This window comes from Lepisma saccharinum, chromosome 16 (genome assembly GCF_977018435.1).
Source record: "Lepisma saccharinum chromosome 16, izLepSacc3.1, whole genome shotgun sequence".
Taxonomy (NCBI): domain Eukaryota; kingdom Metazoa; phylum Arthropoda; class Insecta; order Zygentoma; family Lepismatidae; genus Lepisma; species Lepisma saccharinum.
In genome coordinates this window covers 3,377,730-3,404,253 of record NC_139244.1, presented here as the reverse complement: position 1 = coordinate 3,404,253, position 26,524 = coordinate 3,377,730, and the positions used below count along the sequence as shown (strand labels likewise).

The 26,524-nt window shown below is 37.6% G+C and overlaps 1 protein-coding gene and 1 pseudogene across 1 annotated transcript in view; both read left to right on the top strand.

Annotated features, from left to right (window-relative positions):
* Tango1 (transport and golgi organization 1) overlaps window positions 1-26,524 on the top strand; it is a 75,700-nt gene that overhangs the window by 27,458 nt on the left and 21,718 nt on the right. The window contains exons 7-8 of the mRNA XM_083137590.1: window positions 9,998-10,114; window positions 12,049-12,126. Coding sequence (XP_082993716.1) covers window positions 9,998-10,114; window positions 12,049-12,126 — 195 coding nt within the window. The remainder of the gene's footprint in view (window positions 1-9,997; window positions 10,115-12,048; window positions 12,127-26,524) is intronic.
* LOC145999828 (26S proteasome non-ATPase regulatory subunit 11 pseudogene) lies at window positions 2,835-4,310 on the top strand (annotated as a pseudogene).

The following is a 26,524-nucleotide window of genomic DNA, read 5'->3' as shown; positions in this document are numbered from 1 at the left end:
TACTTTAAAAAGTCGTTAATTCTCGACGTTTTCTGCCTTGTAAGTTTCTGGAACTTATCGAAAGTTGTAAGTTTTTATTCTAGAAATGCAAAAACAATCACTTAAAGTGAAAATGACTTGTAAAATTCGAGATTTCCAGTGCTTTGGGAAATTTCGAACATTTCCCGTCCCGAAAATTTTCCGACTTGGTCGGGAAATTGCAAATTTTTCAGTCCCGAATGTCGGGATTTAAAAAAATTACCGTCCCGATCCCGTCCCGACCCAAAAAATTCTGTCCTGCACAACCCTATTATTCATTAAGGCAAGAATTTACAATACCGGACCCTTCTGTAATTTCTATGATACGTCTTATACTCACGAAATAATTATTCGTGATGATTTATCTCAAATTAACATGTTGGGGTGAGGGGGAAAAATGTTCATTAACGTGTAGAAGTTGTAAAATAAGCTTTTCAATTCTTGCAATGATTCTCCGTATACAAGTATGGTAGCCATATTTGTTGATATGAACAAATTACAATTAGTTACGCTGTCTACAGCGTTGCCACACTGTTGATTTCATACTTGGAGAGCATGGATCGTGTAAGAATGGCGGAAGAGAACAGTAAAAAAGTTGTTAATGTTGTACAGATTGTTAGGTGGAGTGTGCAGGAGGATGGCTGTGGGCTAATTAATAAACTTATGGATTTCAGTATATTGCCCAAAGAACGTGCTTACATGTGACAGCGACAATCACGATGTAGAAGAACTGATTTGATTACAGGTAAATTTGGCAACAGTACATCAATCATAAAATTGCAGGATACGAAAATAGCGTCTTCGATGATGAACGTTTCCCGTTAAAGTGCTACGAAAATAATATTTTTTATCAGTTCGTAATCACAATTACCGCAAAACCATTCAGGAATAGCCCCACTGACCATTCTCGGTAAGATTAGGTTAAGTTAGGTTAGGCAAGGCAACCATAGTTAAAATTTGGGCTCGAAAAAAACATGCACGGGTAGCCCAACAAACCATTGACGGATAGCCCCACGAACCATTCAGGTACGGTTAGGTTAGGTTAGGATAGGCAAACATAGTTAAAATTTGGGGTCGTAGTAATATCAGGAATGTATATTTCGTTTTTTAAGTATTGGAAACACAAAATCTTCCGGTAAATAATAAGCAATCGTGCCGATCGCGGACCACTCAATGTCACTTATTTTGCAATTTCTACACGTGACCCCCCAAATCTTAACTTGAAATTCGTGATTAGGAGGCCTCAATTAGTGAGTATGCAAAATATTACAAAAATCGGGGAGGGGTCATTTATTGTAAATTCGCTCCTTCATTAATTGTGGAAGCACCGAGCAGAAAGATTTGGTAAGTAAATGTGTATATTTTATCTTCTGTTTTGCATGCTAATGAGGTGTTGTTTTTTTAGTTACTTTACTTGGCGTAGGGACATTTGGTCAGTTGTAGGGACATTTTGACTACGTCTGTAGGGACATTGCTGAAAAATGGTTAGCAACACTGTCGGCTACCAGACGTCAGTGTTCGTTCATGTTCAATTCTGTTTGCGTTCAACAGTACGCGTGTTGCTTATACTGTGTTATTGTAATGTGCTACTCATGGCCAGTGCTTTATTGTGTGTTAATTGTTATTCATTCATTACTTATGTCGTTAAACAAATATAGTCTTGAACAGAGAGTTTTTATGTACGATAATTACGTGAAAACGAATTCTTGCAGAAAAGTGGTCAGGCAATTACGAGACACAGGATCTCTTGAACCTAAGAAACGTGTTGTATTGCTGTTGAAGTAGGTTATTTTCAACATCTCTTATAACACAGGAGGTTAGTGATCATCATTATTATTACTTTTAAATATCATTTTACGCTTTCGGTTTGCTTTATGCGCCGGGATGCTGTCTTCCTTTCTGTCAACTGAGGTTAAGTAGCGATGTCTAATCTAAGATTAGATGTCAGAAATAAGGTGCCAGAAATATTTGTATGTGGGAGGACACCTTTTCCAGCATCCTTGCGACAAGGTACGTGCTTATTTCAATTGTAATTGTAACTGTAATTGTGAAAAGTGGAAACATTACAAAACAAGCGGTTTCTGTTACGGACTTCCTGAACGCAATTTGCCGGGACCTGTTGCATGAAGAGTCCGCCGACCGGCCGCCACGCTGGCGGTGAACGACTGAAATAACCTCCCTGTAGAACTGACGCATGCCCAAATATTTAGAGAAGGACTTGCTCTGCCTCGCAAGGAGACAGTAAAGAAGTGTTTTCTACATATAAATGTTCTTGTAAATAATTGCATAATTTGATGATATTGTAATTTTTGTTGTTTCTAGTTTTTTTTTATTTTTATCAATATAATAATTATAAAGTTATCTGTATATGTAAATTTAAATTTCCTTTTCAATATAGCACCCTAGCTACCTATTGTGCTGATACTGAGTTTGAATTGTACTGTCAAAGTCGTTTTATATTTAAGATTATGAGACGTCAGGTGATTAGTTGAAAAGGTTCAAGCTTATAATAATCTTTGTATTGTTTTGCATCTTGTTCTTGTTTCTGAGGTTAGGTGTTTATTTCTTTAAATATGTCAGATCCAAAGGGGGATTTCTGCTTGGCAGATGTTATGGCTGCTCTTAATGCTATCAAGGATGGCCAAACAGATCTCAAAGCTAATCAGGAAAAGACTGGTGCTCAATTGACAGAGCTGAATGATATTATTAAAACTAGTATCTCAGAAGTCAGAGTGTTCAGAGATGAAATCAAAGCTACTTGTACAGAGCTTAGAGAAGAGATCAAAGATGAACTTGAGGTGGGTGAAAAGACAAAAATGGCGGCAGTTATATGTGTGCAAAGAGCCCATTCAATGTCAACCTCGAATAAGTTGGAGGAAATAGTTGATCTATACAGGCTTCTGCAAGAACAGGGAGATGAAAGTGAAGAAGATGCAATTTGTGTCAAAGAACAAAGTATCTTGAAACTAGGAGAGACTTACAAGAAAGATGGCAAAGCAAAAGAACTGGCTGAACTTATTAAGCAGACGAGACCCTTCCTCTGCACCATTAGTAAGGCGAAGGCAGCAGAATTGGTTCGTGCTCTGGTTGACATGTTCTTGGATCTGGAAGCCAGCACTGGCAGTAAGATTCAGGTGTGCAAGGAGTGCATTGAGTGGGCAAAACAAGAGAAAAAGACTATCCTCTGGCAGTATTTGGAAGCCTGCCTAATAGCTTTGTATTTTGATACTGGAATGTTTACTGAAGCTCTTCACTTAGGATCGACCTTATTAAGAGAACTGAAGAAGTTAGATGACAAAAATTTATTGCTAGAGGTTCAACTTCTAGAAAGTAAAACTTACCATGCCTTGAGTAATCTTCCAAAAGCATGTGCAGCACTTACCTCAGCTCGGACTACAGCTAATTTAATTTATTGCCCTCCAAAACTACAAGCATCGCTTGATATGCAGTCAGGCATTCTTCATGCTGCTAACGAGAGAGACTTCAAAACAGCATACTCTTACTTCTATGAAGCATTTGAAGGCTATGATAGTGTGGAAAGCTCAAAGGCTTTGACTGCATTGAAGTACATGCTGTTGTCCAAAATAATGTTGAACACACCAGAAGATGTGCAGCAGATCATAAGCGGGAAACTGGCTCTGAAGTATGCCGGAAGTGCAATTGAAGCTATGAAGTGTGTTGCTCAAGCAAGTCTTAAGAGATCTCTGGTAGACTTTCAGGAGGCTGTGGATAAGTTTAAAGAAGAACTGGAAAATGATCCAATTGTTCGAGCACATTTAGACAGCCTTTATGACACAGTGTTGGAACAAAACCTTTGTCAAATCATCGAACCTTATTCTCGTGTTCAGGTGGATTATGTTTCAAAATGCATTAACATACCTGTAAACCAAGTAGAGAAGAAACTTTCCCAAATGATTTTGGACAAGAAGTTTCACGGTATTCTAGACCAAGGTGAAGGGGTATTTCCCCAAAGTGTTTCAAATGTCCAGTTGAAGGATACAATTAGGAAAGGCACCAAACTTAAATTGAAACAAATTAATAAGACTGTTTTCACCAATTGCCCAGGTGCAAGGAGAAAAGTAACAACTCATCCTAAACATGTTCGTAAAAGAACATTCAGGCAGAGATGTTTGAAATTATGGAGGAGAAAATTTCGTCTAGAAGCATTCCATGCTTACTCCTCACATATTTGTACTTTGACTGTGATAGCATACTTGATCATGCATCGTACACATGTACGCAGAAGATGTCACGATGATGTCATGAAGTTAAAGTTAACTTCAAATTTATAATATCAAAGGCATTGTTGCAGCATGCAGACATGTCTTACTATATTTTATCAGATATGTGACTGAAAATTACTTGATGGGTAAAGATTGTTACATACTTATAGTGCTTATCATTCGTGATTAAGTTCAGTAGTACAGTAATATGAACTATGTGTTGTAACATTCTTATGTGGTTGCATATGTTTGGAAAAAGTATGTTATGAAACATACATAGTTTTATTAGTATGTGAATTTGAAACATACAGTTTAGCAAAATAACTTTATTGTGTACATGTAACATCTGATACGAAGAGTTATCTTGAATATTTTCACTATGATAGTATCAGTATATGTTTAGTTTGGGTATTGTCGATGGAGTAAGGTCAGTGGTTACATAGCTTGACATGTTGAATCATGAATATAGTTCTGTTTCAATGCTGAAATAAATAAATCACATATGCAAACCCTAAAGTTGAAAAATATTATCAAAGATTCTTTGTTTAAAGAAAAGAATTACACTTTACTTTGTTCTGTGTGAACATCAAGTATAACATTGTGGCCTAAGGATAGGTTCACATGCTTCCGATATCATGTGAAGTAAAGACATGTCGACTTCGAAGTGTTATAAGGAGATGTTGAAGAAACCGAAGACAGGTTTCATCCAAACACAGAAAAGTCTCGGAGCATCAAGCCTTATATGGTTCAATATAATGATTTGGAATTTAATATCGTTTATCTCAGATTGCACGGTGATGGTAGGGAGAGTAGTTAGAATACTCACACCCGATGGTAACCTGTTGTCTAGGTAAAGTAACGGAATATTAATAAAGGGGTTCATGCATATTTATTCACTTTGTTCAGCAGTCTGATTCTTCTGTTGGAATACACTGTTAGCAATAAAGGTGCGGTAATTTGGGCACACGTGTTAACATTTGACCACATGTAAGCTGACAACTTATTATGATTGTATACCCATCTGACTTTCAAAGCTTTTTAATTTTAACAAAGATTGATTTGCCATACATCCTGAAATATTGTTGCAGGATAATTTAATCTATACTTACCATCCACAGAGTGAAGTAACTCTAAGGGTTGGTTGGTTGGGAGTTTCTTATTGACTGAGTGTCAAGGGTGGTATATAAGACCTCAGTTCTTTACTTTTTCGTTCTTTGTATATTAATTTTAGCATTATGAAATTGCTTATGCGAACATGTTGTTTATTTTGTTGTTTTGAAGGACAAAAGATACTGCTTCATTCCACAACCATACCCATGAGGGTTGGTTGGTTGAGTTCTTCTTCTTAGGATGTGGGTTAAAGGTGGTACTGTGAGTCACAGTACTTTGTGCAGAATTTTTCTTTTGTCAGCCGTTAATGTCAAAATTTTCTCACTTTTCATGCTTCTTTCTTTGAGTCTGAAACATTAGTTCAGGTATGAAGTATTCCTCTGTAGAGTTTGCCTTAAGTTGATCTTCATGATCCGACATTGGTCTTCCATCATATTTCTTGATCCTTAGTTGTGTTGAACGGTGAAAAAATTTAATGTAACAAATATTCTTTGTTATGTGTATTTTGGAATGCAAAAAAAAAAAAATGTATAATATAATGTGATGGCATGTGCATAATAATTTTGAATGCTAAGATTTAGCTTTAGCTTGAAAAATATTTACTAGAGCACAAAGATTCCAAGAATTGAATCGTAGGCTCAAATAGAAATGAACTTGACAAAGAGCAAAGTGATTCACGTGTTGATCCAAGCTTCAGTCAAGTAGTTGTTTCCTTTAAGAATGCTAGAATGCATTATGGCTCCAAAATGTGTTCACAAAGGGCTGAATAGTAAGTTCGAGCCGTGACGCTGCGAGTTCAGGAACAACAATTATTTATGATTTATAATTTCTGTGCACACATCATAATTTATACATTTCTTGCATGAATTCATTTGCAATGTAAGAAATCTTATATTCAGCACTCCGTAAATCTGAGGATGTTTGCTTTTCGATGCAGGGACTTACATTTTTGTCTTGTTAGCCGATGTTGCTAGATGAATGGATCAATTCCTAATGGGAAATTTAGATCAGAGGTAACTTACTCTACATGTAAAAAATTATTATTAATATATTTTTTGGCTAAATAAAAATTAATATAGAAATTATACTCCCAGGTTGAGAATGAAGTTCTGAATGGTGCTTCATTGTTTGATAATAAATAATAATGTTATGTAGGTACATTGTTTATGTAAAAATGGTTACTTTACTGGATAATAATTGTTGGTATGTCGAACTTGATGTTTTTTGTTTTTCAATATTATTATGTACAAAAAATTCATTATGTGTAGTTGCACTGTATTGGTTCATGATGAACAAGTCCTTGTTGTATTGTTGGAAAACAAAAATTCAGTTACACTCAATTGATTATAATGCTGAACATGAAAACAGTTTGTAAATATAGAAGCATTATATTAATTATTATATGTTGAAAGTCTTAGTAGTGCTCAGATCTCTTGTTGTGGGTTCGTCCCTTGTTGAGCGCCAGTATGACAATAAAAATAATACATTGTCATAACTACATTTGAAAATGGTTAGGCTAAGTCCAAAGTTCCACATTTGTGCAATATCTATAATAATTTAGTCATATGATTGCTCAAAATTTTATTCATATAATGCAATTAAGTGTCTGAAATTACTATTTAAACTAATTTCATTAAATATGATGTTTAAAAAAGCCAATTTGTATATCATGACAAAATTATCAAATTGTGCAATATTCTGAATTCATATTCATAACAGTTATTTTTGACTGACAATATGAAAAAACAAATATCTTCAATCATATGTGTTCTTTCAGGCAAGCAAGATAAGTTACATTCAAATTTATAATTAAATTTATTGAAATTATGTACATTTGCATTGACATCAAGGTTTATATACAAAGGTCAACTCTTTAAAATTGTTCAATGTTTAATATGATGTCATACTTGGTATTTTGTACCAACATTCAAAAAATAGTAATTGTAATCATTAGATAAGTATATTGTGATATACATAGTAAAATAGCTGTAACAGAGCAAATATGTACATTTACAACACAAACATTCAAGCTGTTAAGCACTTATGGACAAACTAAAAAATCTGGCTTGAACTAGTTGCACTAATACTAGTTGTCTGTGACTTTTAAATAGATCTCAAGATGGATGGTGTATAAGTAAAAATGTGACTATTGATGAAGGTTTGATATCATTAAAAATCTGGATATTTTGAGAGATTATACTTGATAAGTTAATCTTTAATAGTTTGTTTAAACTATATAGAGACATTTTGTTGATAACAGAAGCTTGAAAATGCTTTTATAATGGAATAATCTGTATAACGAAAAAGGAAAGATTTGGAACTGGTGTAAAGTGCCTAGTTTAATAATTGGGAGCTGGAAATTATTATCTGCTGGCATCAGCATTAACTAGCTAGTAAATGAATATTGCATTATCTAAAATGAGAATCTTATGAGAAATAAGACTAAGTGAGTGTAATATTTTCTGCACTTTGGATGTGAACAAGCCAAATGTGAAGTTTTGAAAATTGAAGGAAGCCATCTTGTGGACCTGATTGAGGAATCTGACATGTTGAGTGTGCTCAGATGTAGAACTGACGCATGCCCAAATATTTAGAGAAGGACTTGCTCTGCCTCGCAAGGAGACAGTAAAGAAGTGTTTTCTACATATAAATGTTCTTGTAAATAATTGCATAATTTGATGATATTGTAATTTTTGTTGTTTCTAGTTTTTTTTTATTTTTATCAATATAATAATTATAAAGTTATCTGTATATGTAAATTTAAATTTCCTTTTCAATATAGCACCTTAGCTACCTATTGTGCTGATACTGAGTTTGAATTGTACTGTCAAAGTCGTTTTAACGTGTCCTCAGTTATATCTACTGATCGTATTTGGTGCTGCAGTTGAAGTGCAGTTCGAAAGATCTTCACTTCCAGTCCACGACTTCAAGACTGCATTGCGAGACTATTCTCGAAGTATGCTCGCTTCAAGTACGGTCTTGCACCTTTCAGAGACGGCCTGAGAGTGAGATATTCTCACACGAACTATTTAACTGGAATTTGAACTTTTTCCATTAAAACCGTTGACTAGATCGCGTGCCCTGCCAGCGGCGATTTCTGTGAATAACTCTGATTTACTTTATTTCATATTCTTCCAGCCTAATGCAGTGTCAACGGAGTTTTACAACTTCACTGAAAGTTGCTGGCGTGATTTGCTTTTAAGAAGCTCTTTTTTCAATGCTTCAGCAGGACCCCGTTCATGACAAGATTAGCTTAGCAATTTATGATGTCCTGTGTTCGAGTCACACCTTTGGCATGATACGATCTCAAGCATTCAACCATAACAATCGTAGAGTCAATAAGAAATGGGGCTACATCAACTTTGTGACCTCTTCATGGTCCCAATAAAGCAATTGTCAGCTTGGTGGCTGAGGATATTAAGTGGTCAATTTTTTGTCTCGCCACTGAAGTTTCCATGTTTGAATCACCCATCTTGGTCATAATGTTTAGTCACAAGGGGCAGAAAAGAGTGGTGCTAACATAAAACTGCTCTTAGATGCCATCTATTGACAGTAGATATAAACAGTTTGAACCAGTTGGCAGTCAGATAGGTGAACTTTAGTGCCATCTGCAGGGAAAGAAAAGAAACTATTTGTTCCTCGATGTTTTCATACGTCAAACCTGAACAATGGATGACTTGTTACGACTGGTAAACGACATGGAATGGACCAAAATCTTGTTTGGAGACAGTAATGTCAGAATTTCGATTTTACTGCACAAGGAGAACTTAGTTAATTAAGATGAGGAAGGGTTTTCCTGAACAATAAGTCATATTCATGGACATAGCTTACTTGTGGGGAGAACAGTAAATAATTGTTGCATCTGAGACACCATGAAAATTACTCTTTATTTCTTTGTTCTGGGGGCCAAGTGCCTCCCTTGCCCTCGCTAGGTTACGCTTATGGCCATAGTGATCCTACATGACTGTGGTGTGAGTTGCAAGATTTTTTTAGAGGTCAAGAGATTCATTATACAGGACTGTCAGATGTTCAATATTTTTTTAATACTGTGTTAGTGTCTTTCTTATTGTTCTTTACCCAAGAAGTGATCCATATTATTGTGGAGGAGAGATAAAGATGCAAAATAGCGATCAATTTAAATACCATGTGGAGTATGTCAGGTGGGACAATTAACCCTTTATGGATCGTGTGAGAAATATTTCATATAAAATTATAAAAAGGCACTCTTTGTTAATCAGGCATGAAACAGCATCTCAGATTTTCGATAGAAACTAGATACGCCTACACCCATGCATGGACTCAGACAGCAAGGGGCAACCCTTCCTAGCGGCTCAAATATGTTGCTAACAGTGAAATCAAAATGTTAGTGTAAAAGAGGAAGGTTGAAAACTCAGAAAACTCAGCTACAATGAAGGATGGTGTTAACAAATCAATCATTGATTAATAACGATATTAAAATCACGCACCCGGAACGAGAGACCATGCGCGACCAACGTAGGGTTAAATCATCCACTGGGGATTTTTCCTGGAAGTCTCTGATTGAGCATTAACAACTACACTCCACAAGATTGAATTTATTTTTAAGTTATTTTTTAACTTAGTTGTAGTGTTAATTCTCTCTCTCTCTTTCTTTTTTGTAAATGCAGAAGAAGAGAAGGGACGACACGCTTTTGGCAAAAGTGAACAAATTGGAAAGTGATCTCTTTGTGTCGACAAAGGAATGCCTGTTGCTGAAAGAGGACCTACAGAATGGCAAGAGCAAGGTAGGTGTCACTGTGTTCCTAGTTCTTCCATGCAAGTGAATAATACATCCTTAAATTTTCTTGCAGTTGTTGGGTTGCCTGTATGTGGTTGAATCCTGGTTTTACATTTTCCCACATTATACATTCAAACTTTATGGTCCCAACACAAAAATACACAACAAAATAAAATTTTCCTCGATTTTACATTTTACTGCATTGTACATTTTTTCAGCTTTGTCCCCTAGAAAATGTAAGATCAAGGTCCCACTGTAACCAATAAGCTTAAGTCCAGATTTTTTCTATTGTGATTTTTGTCCAACACTGGAATGTTTGTTAATTGTCACATTTGAATTAATTTTCACGTAAATTCCCAATTTTGTAATGGTTCCAATTGGGGCTGTACCAATATCGATGCCAATAGTATTGATGTTGGTAGTGAAAAGTATTAATAACCTGTGACTGCCATTGCCTACCTACTGACTGATGATCTCAGAGGTGGGACATTATCTGACCAGTTACTGGGTGACGTGTAGTCAGCACGTTTTATAAATTCAGTACATAAGTACATACAAAATACCGAATCATTATTGAAAAATTAAGGTTACAATTGTGTGCTATACCTGCTTCAAAGGTAGCTTTCTGTTAACAACAATGCTATTATTCCAGTTTCAAAGAAGAATGCTAATGTTGGATAACATTATGGTATCTGCAATGTGGCCAGTTTCTACAATGCTATTGTTGCATTATCCTTATTTTCAAAATGAGAAATCAGCACATTTTTAACAGCATATGATTTAATGAAATGTCGTAATTTTTTTAAGGTCGTTAATATAAGATGCATCCTAATTTTTCACAATTGTAATTTGGATAAAATGTGCGGCTTATATTTGGGCCAATACGGTACGTATGTTATGCATGACACCATAAGAAATGAAAATGAGCGATAGTCAATATGCACTATCAGCGGTTCTCAAACTCTTTTCTCATAGTACTCTTTAGTCATAACTAAATGTCTAATGTAGTCCCACCATAGGTTTTCTACGAATAGTCGGTTTGGGGATTTTTTTTTCACTGCCTGATATTGGTGGGGAGTTTTTGATATGTTACAGGTGTGTATCTGCAATGGAGCATAATGGCATTTAGGCTATATGTGGAAAGATGGAAAACAAATAAACATTACAATCCTACGTTTATTATTTTTATTGAGTGTTCTTACGTTTGCAATCTTTATGAGTACTTACAGAAATAAAAATGTGGACATGCATGCTGAGAAGTAAAGAAAACACTTTTTTATTTTTTTTCCAGAGTTATTGAAAAGAAGTAAAGAACAAAATTAAGTTTGTAAACAAAACTGTCAAGCACAATTTTTTTTAGTTTTTATTGCGAGGTCTGCATAGCCTGACCCAGTTTCTTGACGTCTGGTTGGGCACTTGAAACTTTCAAGCAGAGGTTCAGCTCTAAATTTAGTGTATTATAGATTTCAAAAGAGAATTGAAAATATGTGAAAGAAAGATAAGTGTGTCACTGGCAAAATCAGCCTTTTTTCTTTTGAGTGATAAAGCTATGAAATCTGAAACAATGAAGTCTGCTCTACACACCAGCAGCAACATTGTTGTCGTGTGGGCATTCTCGGCATTTCTCTTCCGAGCTGATCGCGTGCCCCCTTCAAGTCGTTCATACCCCTGGGGTATGCTTACCACAGTTTGAGAACCACTGCACTAAAGCAATGAGGTACTTGCCCAGAAAGTAGTGTGGCCGACCTAAACAAAATTACAGCGAAAGTGTAGATAACTTTTGAGTGACCCTATATAGTTTAATGAAAAGTGCACATATCCTGATTATTGGATTTCAAACTGACGTAATTCATTCTAATAAGTTTATACGTTTAATTTTTTCGTGCAGTTTTTGTTCGCAGTCATATCTAAATATATTAGTAATGTAATTTTATCTTTCAGCTTCTTCTGATGCAAGACACTTCTTCAGGTTCCCAAGACACTGTGGCGATGTTAGAAGCAGAACTTGCTGCTGCTGTGGTAAGTCAGAGTATAATAAAATTTTTCTTTAACGTCACTCCACTTAATTTAATCATCTCACTTGCCAGACATTTATTAATCTCACTCTCATCACAATTGTTAAATATCTTTGTACAGAATAGCAAGTATGTTAATATTCTATGAAATTATTATGTAGTTTCATTGCCTTTTTTTCTTTCTTCAGAGTGTGGCTTTGCAATTTGTACCATTTATATCCCCTTCGGTGCGTAAGAACTTATTGAAGGTCAATATTCATTGTATTCTTGAGCACCGTTTTGGGTGTTGTATTTTCATTGCTGTTACACTCTGTGTGAAATATGGTGTTAAATTGATAATTTCTTGTAACCTTACGAAATTCCTAGTGCTAGAACTGTAACATGAAATCATGACATTCTGTGTACAGATCAATTTTACGTTTTTTGAATAAACTTAACCCTTTTAGCATGGGAAGGGAGGGGAACAGACTAATTGACTGACCAACTGTTTGTCGAAAATAGCTTTGGTACCATTTTGTGATGAACCACTAGGTGTGCTGCTGTATTTTGTCGATGTTTCTACACAAGACACCTGTGTAGTTTTACCTTTCTTAAAACATAAGTTCCATGTTACTTGTGAAAAAGTATACATACAGGGTGACCACAAACGAATGATGATAAAAAAAATAGTACAAATTTTCACCACCAGGTGAAAATGTGGTGCTGAATTCTGATGAATAGTGAACAACATTCTGGGAAATGGTTTGTATGACCATTGATCACACTGTCTTAGGCTTCCAAAGGGTCATTCACATGAAAAGCTGCATATTGAACACTGCTGTACCGACATAAACTCAAATTACTGGCTATTGTTACTTCAGCGCCACATTTTCATCTGGTGGTGAAAATTTGAAGTACTATTTTTCCATCAGCATTTGCTTCCGCATGGTCTCCATATCCTCTATACCGAGTTTCAGCGCAATCCGTCGCTTCAAATGAGCTCCACAGGGCTCGGAGTAGGACAACATTAATTGTGGCTGACTGGTACAAAAGTAACAATTGCTGATTGACAGATTTAAACTTAAACCTCAAGGTTTTGTATAAACTTACAGGGTATATTGCACAAAATATCATAGTTTTCCAGTAATTGTTTCACATTGTATCTAAAGATATCTATTTGGCAGTTATGTGGAGATAGGTAACTTACTCTTATAAGCTTACTTTTCATATTTTCAGCGCAAATTTTCTTCGCGATTCATTTCGCCACCCGTCTGGTGGCTTCGTCAGGCGTGTACTCTGTTGTCTGAGGTGATGTGGTTCCTCCTCCTTCCGCTTGTGCTCTAGCAGAGCTAGTTGATGCGGTCCTTTCACTTTCCGCCATTCTGACATGGGTCTACTTTGACCACGTATTGGGGTTTTGGCACTGTAGGCATCAGTTCTCAGTCTCGTCGTCTGCTTCAGTGGAACGGCGTTTGTTCGCGAGCACAGGTGGGCTATTTTGTGAACGCTTAAGGCCAGTGCTTGGCTTCTTGTCATGTGGGGGGAGCAGGTTGGGTGGGTGTGCATATTCCTGATAGCGGGAAGCCAGGTTTTATTGAGGGCTCCAGGGTTAGTGTTGGGGTCAGCGGGAGTGGTCAATATTGCATAGGTTCCTTTTGAGAACCTTTCCAAGGTGGATTTCACTTGCATGATTATTTTGGCAGAGTCTGTGTTATGGTTTTTGTCTATAAGGTGACAGGAAAGGCCTGTACTTATCCTCCCGAGTTGGTGGTCAGCATCATGCTCCTTGAGCCTATCATGAAGTTGGCACTTTGTCATACCTACATACTTGCTTCCACAAGTGCAGGTGATCATGTAGACGACACTTTTTGTATTGTGGTTGGTGTAATATTGTTTGAAATGGGTTAGGTGGGAGGCAATGGAAAGAAGGGCTTGGTCTACTGTCTTGAAAAACTGCCCTGTTAGAACTTTTTGAATTTTCTTGGTCAGGTGAGGATCTCTGGGGAGGTCGATCCATTTTTCTTTTATCCTTTTTTTTCTGGGGGTGTGGCTGGTTCATTTTTCTTTTGGTAGTATCCAGGAGGTGGAGGAGTTCCTGTCGGCTGAGGACCGACCCATTGTCGATGCCAAGGGAGATGATATGATCGAATTCAGTATGCAGGTCTTTAGGTTATGAGGTAAGGCTGATGGCACTCTGGAAGAAGTTGATCCAAATGTTGTTTTTTTGCCATGCAGCGTGACCAGAAAGTTTGTGGATGTATTGTGTTTCGTAGTTGAGTTTCCTGTATACATTGGTCTTGAATTTATCATTCTTCCTGTTTATGGCATTTATTTCATTAATATATTTGCATTTACCACAGTGGGTGTAGAGCACTTATTTTCTATCACAATGTGTTGAAATGCACAAGTTTATGTATGCACTCACACATGATTTTGAATGCGACAGGTGAATGGAATGTGGAAGTAAACAAAGTGCAAACATTGTTAATTTGACAAGTAAGTTAGCATCATAAAATAAAGGCTTATTACTGCTGTTATCCATATTTAGTTAAGAAAAGGGGAATCCAGGGTTAAGAAATCTCATTTCATAGTTTTTTTTTTTTTTTAATCAAGGATGAATCAATACAGTGTGAGCAAATACGAAAACAAATGTGAACTTGAGCTAATCCTAACTGCAATTCCTGTTAATATTAGTATCCAAATGTTATATTAAAGAAATGCACCGAAGGATATAAATGTTAGAATGTCACAATTATATTGCAGTTGTAATATACAGGGTGATTCAGAAGTAATGGTGTAAAATGAAATCTTTTTATTCAGAAATGAAGTGAGAGACTGCAACCATATAGACATGAAATGAAAATACAATTATCCAAGTTTCATATCTCATCATTACAAGTGCTCGATGTGGGTGACATGGCACACATCAAGACGGTACTCAAGTTCTGCCCAGACACGTCCCAGCGTATCCTCAGAAATCGACTCCACTACTTCAGAGATGCACTGCTTTAGTTCAAGGTTTTGTGGCATGTGGTTTCCATGCGGTGCACACATACTGAATCTGATTTGAAAGTATTGATAGACCCTGTGCGAGCAAATTCCAATACGAAAGATACTTTCTCATGCTTCGATGTCGCCATCGAGACTGTGCCACTAGCGCTCGTAACGGCATTTAGCTATAGTACCTCACACAAATAAAAACTTATGACCTTGCACCTCAATTCCCTTCCGTGATTGGGCACTTACCATTCTTAGTACTCTTGCTACAGGTCTTTCTTTTTGCACCATTACTTCTGAATCACAGTGCAAATATATCATATTTTATGTTCATAGTCATCAGTATCATATTTTACCATTTTATGTATGTAACACTTTTTTTTTTAGGAAATCTTATCCACAGGGAAGAGGGGTCATGCCTTCACCCCCCCTCCCCCACTAGACAAGTCACCTAGTTTTATGCTTTTTGTTTATAGATCTGAGAGTATAAGCAACCAGTGTTCTGATGTACAACAGAGGAGCATGATTTCTCACCCATGCTTAACTCTGCCTTGAAACTTGAAAGCGAACGTAAATACAAAACTGAGCCCAGTCTCAGTGTAAGATCTGTGCCACATATGTTCCCAGAGTTGCCCCCTTGTAGTTATATAGAGGGATTTTCCATAGAAGCAGTCTCTGGCACCATAGGAACTTAATGCAGATCACCCACATGAAAGTCAAATACATGGACTACCACACCTTTTGGCTAAAGTTATATACATTGTTGTCATTAGGGATATTGACTTGCCACAATATGCAGTATGTTTTTTGATCGTTTTACATCTTTTCACATTTCTAATTAAATAATAATTAATTTTCAATACCCCCGAATTTTTTTTTTTGCAAAACTCATAGTAAGCAAAAGTTATCCGTATTCAGCAGTGAAGTGTGCTATAACATAGATGAAGGTTTTGACACATTAAGAATATCTTTGTTAAAATATAATATTGAAAATTTGCAGTTCCCGATGGAATTTTATTGAAAGGAACTACCATTTGGAATGCTATTTCCATTTGTGATTTTTTACCCGATATCTTGCCACATTCTGTGAATTGTGATCTCGGTGCAGGATTCATATGGGAATTGCGCACATCTTTATGTGGAAGTATGGTCAAAACTCTGTGGCCATGAAAACTTAATTATGGCAACACCCCACTGATCTTAATCCCGCCATTAATTCTGTTTTGTGCTCTTTGAAGAAACTAAAATCATTTTTACTAACTGAAAGTCGGCTGTGTGTGACATTTATTCATGCAGTGGCTGTAACAGCATCTTATTGTACTAATTGTAGAAGTTACTGTCGTGTTGTGATAATCTTTCACTTTGCAGGGATTAGTGAGGTTGGTGGTGAACTAATATTATCTTCTGTGCTCTGTGAGCTGTCTTCAGCATACTTTTCTTCAGTTCCAGTATAGATATGTGGCTCCATGATGCACCCTTTGAGGGAATTCTGCATGCTTTTATATCTTAATTTTTCCCCGTAGGAATTTTGTCCACCTAGCATGCAAGTTCTGTACATTTCAAACTGTTACATGTTTCCATTTTTTTTATACCTGCAAGTATTATTCAATATGAAACTTAGCATTGTGCATAAACATTTGATGAGACTGTGAAGTATATTTACTGACCGGTGATTCTTAAAGTTTGGGATAGAATGCAGTATTTTTATGCCATTATTTTATGTGCATTATTTTTCTTTACAAATTGAAGAAATTGCTAATGTTAGATTATTCAAAACAACATTCTTTGTAACTATATGCTTGTTTAGAAGTGAAAATAGAAATATCTGTAATTGAGTCAAGGACTATCTTCATGATTCATCTGATACTATAGAAATTGCAATATCTATAAAGCTATTTCCATGTTTGTAATTTTGTATGAATATGTTTAGAGCATTTAGATGTGAAATATTGCCAAATACATGTTTTTGATTTTAAACTCCTTCAAAGGAATTATTAAAGTAGCATGGCAATACAGAACTTTGTTCAGAAGCTTTACTAAAACGCTGTTTAATTGTGAGCGTTCTCATCACATCTTCACTTTGCCTGACGAAGTTGGCAAGAGGCTGAGAAAAGCCTGAAGGTTTATTTGTCACCAGTCTGTTTCTTATCGTTAATTTTAAAGATTTCAAAATTAGGAACTGAAAAGTTGAACTACATCTTCCATCTTTCCTGATGATGGATAATGTTGCAAATGCACCGGATGATTTCTGTGCAGTATTCCAGGACTTTGCAAGCTGTTGGTCCTCTTGAACAGTTAATGATATTTTTATCGCCTTCTATAAATATATTGTTTCTGGTAATTGTTCAAGAAACCTGTTAGTCCAAAACCACACTTTGTGATACTTTGCTTGAAATTTCAAATCTTACTGTACTGAAAACAAGATTAACTTTATTGCGAAAATCATTGTGCGCGGGCTAAGCTTACAGCCATAAGGTCACCTTTGTAGGAATTGTGTTGGTCCGGGATGTATAGCATCTGACTATCATGTGAGTAAGCTGCATTTAGTACCCAGTGGTGCCAGTGAATAACTACCCCCCCCCCCTGCACCCTCTCCTTTCGTGTATTAGATGGGTGTGGTTAGTGACAGGTTCATATCACCTATTTTTATCTTGGTTCTATTTTTCGACTTCGTGATGGGAGTAGATCCTGAACATGGTGATTTTTTTCCAAATGAAAGCACTAACCCCTGAGCCACCGAGTCAGTCAGGTTTTCCCGCAAGGAAGGGAAGTTAAGAATTCGTAGAGTGAGGATAGCCTGACGGTAGAATCCTCGAACCAAGAGAGGGCGAATCATAATCACAACGATAGGGGTGCGAGCGTTGGGAGGGGGTTGAACTCTTCCATCCCAGTGGGAGTCACGAGGACAGTTGGAGATGTAGCAGACTCTAGACTCAATGCTCTGACCACATGTACCAAATAATAAACCCACTTGGCAGCCCTTGCCTGCCCCTCAGAGCTCTTGAACCCTGTATTTTATTTTTGTACAATAAGAATCATTGAAGGGCAAATTTGCTGCAGACAGTGCTTCTCTTTTTCTTCTTTATTTTTCCTCTTTTTTTTTCTTTTCTTTTAGGGTGGGTGTTAATTGTGTTTTTTCAGGCAATGCTCAAAGTGTACATTTCTAGTGTTCTTGTTTGGTTCAACATGGTGACAGTACAACAGGTGGGGGCAGTAACGACTGCTGCCTATTTGCACACTCACACGTGCACACCCAAATAAATGTGCAATGTAAATTAATTTTTATGATATTCATTCACTGAACGCCATTTCTTCAAGACATCAAATGTTCCCGGCCCACATCACCTTCCATTTACTTCCTTACAACATGGTTTCTATCCAAGAAGCGCATCAAATGAGGATCACATGACATGTACGAAATTGCAAAGTGCACACCTCCGTAATGCTGATAGAGAAATCAGAAACGCTCTTATGGCTTGGATCAGTGGGCTTTGAGACTCGCTTTGCACAAAGAATTGCTGCGCTGACTATCTTCTTCGTCATGTAGTCTTGCAATCTTTCCATTCCTAACCATGTGACGGAGTTGAGATCAAGCCACACATCATTGCAAATTGAGGGATTGTTCATCTCTCTCTCACCTCACGCTGTTCTGTGCATAGCATAGAAATCCGAACGAAGAAAGGTCAGGAAAGAAAGGGGGAGTGGTATACAGCTGCTAGCAAAACCGGAGTTGTATACAAAATGTTGCATTGCAGCAATGAGCTGCCTGTGCTTAGTGTAACAGAAAGAAAGAATGTATTTCCCGAAAAGTTCCGGGTGGATCTCCGGGGGAGGAAGAATGTTGTAAAACTACGAGGAGCGTATCATAAAGAATTACACTTTATTGTTTTAATGGCGTAATTCCACGCACTGCGCAGGATGGGCGCATAGGTACCTTGTCTACCGCCAGGTGGCAGCACCATGTGACAATGCGTAGTCTTTGGCCTGTGCAGCCGTCGAAGCACGTCACGAGTGCTGTTGCGGACAACATGGAACAAGATGAACGTGGTCAACGATGGACGAGTTAGTTTTTGTGGAAGGAAGGGGAAACAATGGCACGTATCCATAGATGGTTAGTGGCTGTGTGTGGCGAGTATGCAGTGTCACGGAAAACGGTGTATAATTGGGTAACTGGCTGGAAAAATGGTCAAACGCCGAAGGAGAAGGGAAAGAGTCCAGGGCGACATGTGAGTGTGAAAACAGACGCAAACATCGCGCGTGTGGAAAATGTCATACTGGAGAACAGACGTGTGACGTTTACGGAACTGGAGAGGATTACGGGATTAAGCAAACGAACCCTGCAACGCATTGTGCACAGTGACTTGAAAATGGGTAAAGTGTCAGCTCGGTGGGTACGGAAATGTCTTAACGCATGCCACAAACAACAACGCGTAGACATTTCCAGGGAGCTTTTGGAACTTTACGACCAGAATCCAGCTGATTTCATGGGGAAGCTTGTGACAGGTGATGAAGTGTGGCTGGATTACCACGAACCGGAAACCAAATCCCAATCCATGCAGTGGAAACATAAGGGTAGCCCCCACCCAAGAAATTCAAAACAGCACCCACGGCTGGGAAACAAATGGCCACTGTGTTTTGGGATAGTGATGGCATCATCCTCATTGATTGGCTACCGAGGGGAACCACCGTTAACAGTGCAGTCTACGTGGCAACACTGACGTGGTTGCGTCGTGCAATTCAAAAGAAGAGGCAAGGCAAATGGGGCAAAGATGTGCTTCTCCAACATGACAATGGCCGGCCGCACACCAGTCGTGAAACAACTGCTATTGACCGACTGGTTTTCAAGGTGTTACCACATCCAGCATACTCTCCCGATTTGGCACCGTCCGATTTTCACTTGTTTGGCGCCATGAAGAAGCCTCTTCGTGGTCACCATTTCAACAATTGTGAGGAACTCCATGAGTCTGTCCAGCGATGGGTGCACACAACTCCAAAGAACTGGTTTCAAAATGGTCTCGGAACAACTTCCACACCGCTGGCGTAAGTGTCTACAGATCCAGGGGGACTATGTTGAGAAAGTGCATATAGCCGATTAAATGTATCTATGTCTGTATGTATCGAATACAATAAAGTATAATTCTTTATGATACGCCCCTCGTAGAACAAAGAAATTCTGCTCAAGAAACAGAAGTTTGATGTTTTGCAGTCAACTGTAGAAAAAGGGCGGAGAGAGACTATTGTTTCAGTCTGTTTTTTGAGAGTGGGATCAACAGGTTGAAAATAGCATAGTGATTTGATATGTGCTTATTTGTGACGTGTGGTGACTAGCATATTCAACAATGACGCCAGACGCGATGAGTGGAATACATTGTTACAGGTGCTGGAAAAATACTAACAAAATGTCAGCGGTTTGAATTAAACCCATTCATAATGTTGTGGGAATTGATGTCATTTAGACGCTATAATTTGTATTTTGAAGTTCAACGAAAATTTTAAATACTCAGAGTTTAATCTTGTATTTTTTCATAGAACAGCCAATTCAGTCATATCTCACTAATTTGAGATATTTTTTGCAAAGGTACTGGCAAGAACTAGTTGCATTTGATAGAGTTTGGAGGATCCTCATGACAGACTAAATTGAATAAGTACATTAAATATAGTAAGTAACTGAAGTGTACCCTGAAACATTTATGGTATTAGACTTGGGTTTCTGATGGGACATAATCATATTGAAGAATGATAATGTACATTATTAAAACACTGTAATTACACATAATACAAGGGCTGCTGGAAAAGTTTCTGCAAACCACCACCAACAGTGGCGCTAGTGTATTATGTACTATTATAAAAATCGGAAGAATATACCTTTTTTATGATTAAATTATCTTTGATTGTTTGTTCAAGCCTATTCGTTTATTTTTCACAGCAGTTTGAAGAAGTAGTTTCGTGTGAGAAATGGAAATTTCTCGTGAACACTTTCGGGCAATAATTTTTTATGATTTAAAATGTAGTTTTAACACCGAAGGAATGCATCGAGCAACTTCATTTGGCTTTTGGGGATGAACAATTGATTTTCCGAATTCCAGCATGGTCGCACATTTCTCAGTGATGAATTTCTTGAAGGTCATCCATCCACGTCTGTTGATGCCAGTAATGTTGATGTTGTTCATGAAATGATTGAGAGAGATCGGCATGTGACATACCGTGAGATTCAGGAATCCTTGAACATTGACATGAAAGCAATCCACTGTGTGTGTTTCTAAGTGAGCCGAAACCAACAAAAGTTGTTCGTTCGAGGAGTGCTGCCAAGCAAATGATTGCTTGTTTCTTCGGTTATACCGGCCATGTGGCAACAATAGCTTGTTGAAGATCGAAGGACTGTAAATTCTGAGTGGTATATAACAATTTGTTTGGCCAGAGGTCATCAATGAATTGCATAAAACAAACCCAAATCGTCGCATTATTCTTCACCACGACAACGCCAGTTCCCACTCAGCACACCAAACTGTTATTTTTTGTCCAGTAAAAATGTCTAACTAATGACTCATTGTCCGTACTCACCTAATGACTTCTTTTTGTTCCCACACATGAAAAATAAGATGCTTGGTGAGTGATTTGTGTTGCCTGAAGTAGCTGTTGACGCATTCCGAACTGCGGTTTCTGAGGTATCAGCTTCAGAGTGAAAAAAATGCTTTGAAAATTGGTTTGAGCGTATGCAAAAGTGTATCGATCTTAAGGGTGAATACTTCGAAGAACAATAAAGCCATTCCCAGAATTTCACATGTCTTTTTTCATATTGATTGCAGAAACTTTTCCAGCAACCCTCTTACTGGCAATATTATTATTTCTTACAAACCATAGCAGTTCATCACGAAAGAGACCAAACAACACATCTTCTCTTGTGATCGATTATATAAATCACTGGGGTATTTCTAATTTGTAATAAACCTTATTTTTATAAATTTTCATGAAATATGACTGCTGTGGTTTCATATTAGTGAAAGGTGTGTCATAACTTTGATTGCCAATACAATTAACAGAATTGTGTGGGAATAATTGGGTGGACGTAACACTTCTTCTGGACAGGAGGCTGAGCGCTGAGGTGCGCACCCATAGACCCAGTCCACCAGCTGCCACTGGGTGGGGGACACCTGAGCTGGGTAAAGATGGATGAAAAGCCTTGTTTATCAGTATATCCACAAAAGGCCTAGATTGTGAATGTGTGGAACCCTACCTTCACATTCTTCTCCCCTCCCATATGCCTTTGGGGGGGGGGGAGGAAAAATATATATATATCACAGAATAAATTAAATCTTTTGATAGAGTAGACTTTATCACATTGAAACCCAAAGTAATGCCAATCTTTATATTCTTGAAAAATTTTGCTACTTTGACTAATTTGTAACAAGTAATTTGCTTCCTTATGAAATATTTCATAGTGTGTGAATGCGTATGTTCACTTACGTTGAACTTTTTTCTATATTACACATAAACTTCGACATACTATGAAACTACTATAACTTGACAAGTTTAAAAACAAGACGCTGCAAATAACTGTTGCGCATCTTGCCCCCACATTTTCCCACTCCATTCTCTGCAGCGACGTTGGTTCGCAGTGTTGCAACATGGAGGGAGCAGAATGGTCTAAGGATTTTCAACGAAATTTGTATTCGCTTTTTCCTGGGCTGTGTTCTACCTGTCGGAGTACAGAAATTCAGCTCACCTTTCGCCAACGACTCTTTTTACTTTTTTTAAAACTTGGCCTCCCCGATGGCGCAGTGGTAGCGTCGTCGGCTTGTAATCAAGGGGTCCTGGGTTCAATTCCCAGTGGAGGCACATAGTGGTTTGGATTCCACTATAACTGTAGGTCCAGTCCCGATTAGCCTTACTGTGCATAAAGTGGACTTAAAACAACAAATCAATCCAATCCAATTCTTTTAAAACTTGAGAAACCATACATTTAGATACTCCCGTGGCGGTGCTTGTGGACTCGACAACATTATACTTAAGTTTATGTAACTCCTTCTGATTTCGCAAATATGTTGCAACATTGTAAACAATTTCACTGGCCTGTCCTCTAAGAGACTTTCCAGAGCAGATTGTGGATTTTGTTGGACCCGGCATAATTTGATTTTTGCATTTCAAAAATATGCAGGAAAGAGTGAAGAGCAAGAACATTTCAGTGCTTTAAAAAAGAACACAGGCAAGCGTGTTATCAGGTTGCCTTCTCAGAGTGATTGTTGTACGATAAACAAAATAACCCCCACCCCACTCAGCTTTAGAAAAAAAAACAGGCGACTGCTCGATGTCGCATTCAGAAAATGAAGTCTTTCGCCTAGTAGTTTATCTTCGTTATAAACGTTAACGTGCGTGCGTAATACTACACTTTACGATCTGCGCACCGCTCGCATTTTCAAAGACTGGATTAAATCAAATGAACCACCGATAAACTGATATGAGCCGGCACCGTCAATCCACACAGTAAAAATCGTTCGTCGTATTTCTTTTAGCTTAATTTTGCACCACTTGTACTCTCGAGGCCAGACCAGTACGTAGAAGAGTGGTGGGGGGATGACGTAATTGGAAGTGCTCCGCAGCGATCTGCACATATCGGGATTTAACTTATCAGGTTATAACTGTCTAATGTTTTTATTATACATGCATATTTAAATACTGGTTTAGTATTTCAATCTATTGATTTGATCATGACTAGAGACTGGATTTTAAAGGGAAAATTATTGCCAAAAGAAAGAGGGAGAAACTGACTATACTTTTTTGCATTCCACTAAAAATTCTATTTTAAATGAAAGCGCAATACATACCATTCATATATAAAAAGGGGTGCATTAAATTTCGTATTAATGTATCCCTTTTTATATATGAATGGTATATATTGTGATTTCATTTAAAACAATATTTTTAGTGCAAAAATAAACTATAGTCCTTTTTCATTTCCTTTTTTTTAAAGGTAAAGTACAGTGAATAATCTTACCATTCATTTTGATGAAATCTTACTTGAAGCAGATTACTGCATTCCATAGTTTGCTGCCACTTGTACCCATGGGCGTCCGGAAGGGGGGACAAGGGGGCCACGGCCCCCCTGGAAAATGAATGTATACCTAAAAATTATATATTTCACACATAATTTCATTTCAGTCACAGTAATTTATGTTAATTATTATAAATTCGTTAAAGAAACATGATAGTTTCAGGCTGAAATAGTGTTTTTTGAGAGGGCATCACTATTTTGGAGGAAAATGTGTGTCCTTTGCTCCCCCCCCCCAGCCCTGGAAAAAATCCTGCGGACGTCCATGCTTGTACCTAGTTTCACCATTTCACTGACACTCAATACAATCGTCAATGTTACACAGTTAAGTTAAAGCTATTCTGAAATACTTCGCAATAAAAGTCTAAATATAGTAGATACATACACTTTGAACCCAACAGGCATGCTGCTTACTATGTGTTTGTTGCTCGCAAGCCCAGATTGCATTGTTTCAACGATCGCTGCAACGTACTCCCAACACTCATGGAGGGAAGGTAAGGTAGATGGCGCTTGTTCCTTCTTTCCTCTAAACTGCACCAAATAAACAATTGTGGAATGGAATGTTTTGTTCAGGGAAAACGGTCGTACAAAATATTTTATATATCGTCAATAAAGGAACCAAGGAAGGTGTTTTTTTAAAAAGGGGGGAAAAAGGAATGTAGGCAGAAAAACTAGTGAATAAAGGGACCAGAAAGAAAAATGTTTTAAAGAAGGGGAAAAAAAGGGATGTCAAAACCATGTAATCTTGTTTGTGGAAGATAATTATCAACACTGTTATTTATTCCATGATCCATGTTCAAACATAAAAAAGGACTTCCCTTTAGAATCCAGTCTCTAATCATGACATATCACATTCTCAAAGCACACAAATTTCGTCTAATTTTATCCTTGTAGCCACAAAGCACGTTAGGACATGTGCTGGGTGATATATACAAGGTTCGTCCATAAAAGAACCGAACTTTTTTTTTTTTTAGGAAATAAAAGTAATTACCTTCAAATGACTATATCACCTTCAAAATGATCACCAAAGGAGGCAATACACTTTGACCAGCGTTTGTACAGATCTTGGAAACACTGTTGATAGTCATTGACAGTAAGTGTTCGCAAAATACACGTAACATTTACTTTAATGTCCGGGACGTCGTCAAATCTTCGTCCGTTCATAGCCATCTTAAGCTTGGGAAAAAGGAAAGAATCAGTAGGCGATAAGTCCGGAGAATATGGAGGGTGATTGATCACTGTCACTGAATGCTTAGCAAGGTATTGTTGTACAGACAGTGCGGTATGAGGCAGAGCCTTATTGTGTAACAGAAACCATTGTCCAGAATCACAGAGGTCCTTCGTAACCCGCTTCATCCTGTTTCTGAGTCGACCAAGCACTTTCACTGATTGATTGTTTGCTTTTCAGGGACAAATTCATGGTGGATCAGTCCTTGGGAATCAAAAAATTCGATCAGCAGCACCTTTGTCTTCGATTTCGACATCTGTGCTTTTTTCTGTACAGGCGAGAACTGTCCTTTCCACTGCGCACTCTGTCTTTTTGATAATGCTGCATCACCATACACTTCCCATATCATCTGTAACGTTTCGGTAAACAATTTACCCAATTTGTAACAAAACTTTATGCTGTAACGTTGTTCGATTTTGTATGCCGCGTGCACACGACCTGCGTCTGACGCACACTTGCCCCTATACCGACTGCCTGTAACAGGTTGAAACATGCACTGACGGGAAGTTTAGATATAGCTCTTTGCAGTGTTGCCAGAATATGGTACATTTTTATTTGGTTTGGTTTTTTTTTTACAGTTCGGTTTCTTTATGGGCGGACCTTGTATGTAATGTCTTGTTGTGGCTCTATTATCCGAATAGGGCTGAAGAAGAATCAATGAACCTGCGAACGAATTTTGGATTGCTCGAAACCAAACTAAACGAGTTCTTACTAGTGTCGTTCATGGAACCACTCGCTCAGTCGTACTGGTTCGAGTCTCATATGCTCGAGTGTGTAGAATCAAGTATCATTTCAGTGTGACAATAATATAGAAATATGTAAAAATCTATCCTGTTAGTTTCAGCCCATAATCATCTATTTCATTTTGATATGTAGCTATGTATTGGTAAGATGTATTAAACTATATTTTAACATGGAGATGATGATTATGTTCAACTTCACTGCATCTTTCACTTCACGGTCCATATTTGGGCTTAGAGCGTTATTTGCTCGAGCAAAGAAGCTGTCAGTTCCGTATGCTATCTAGCATTGTCCGTACAAACTATTTGCTGCTCGAGTGAAAACACTCATTGTAGCACCCTATTTCTTACAATTAGTGCCAAGCAGTAGTGAATGTACCTTGCATAGCCATGGATCTCTGTGTGTTATAGT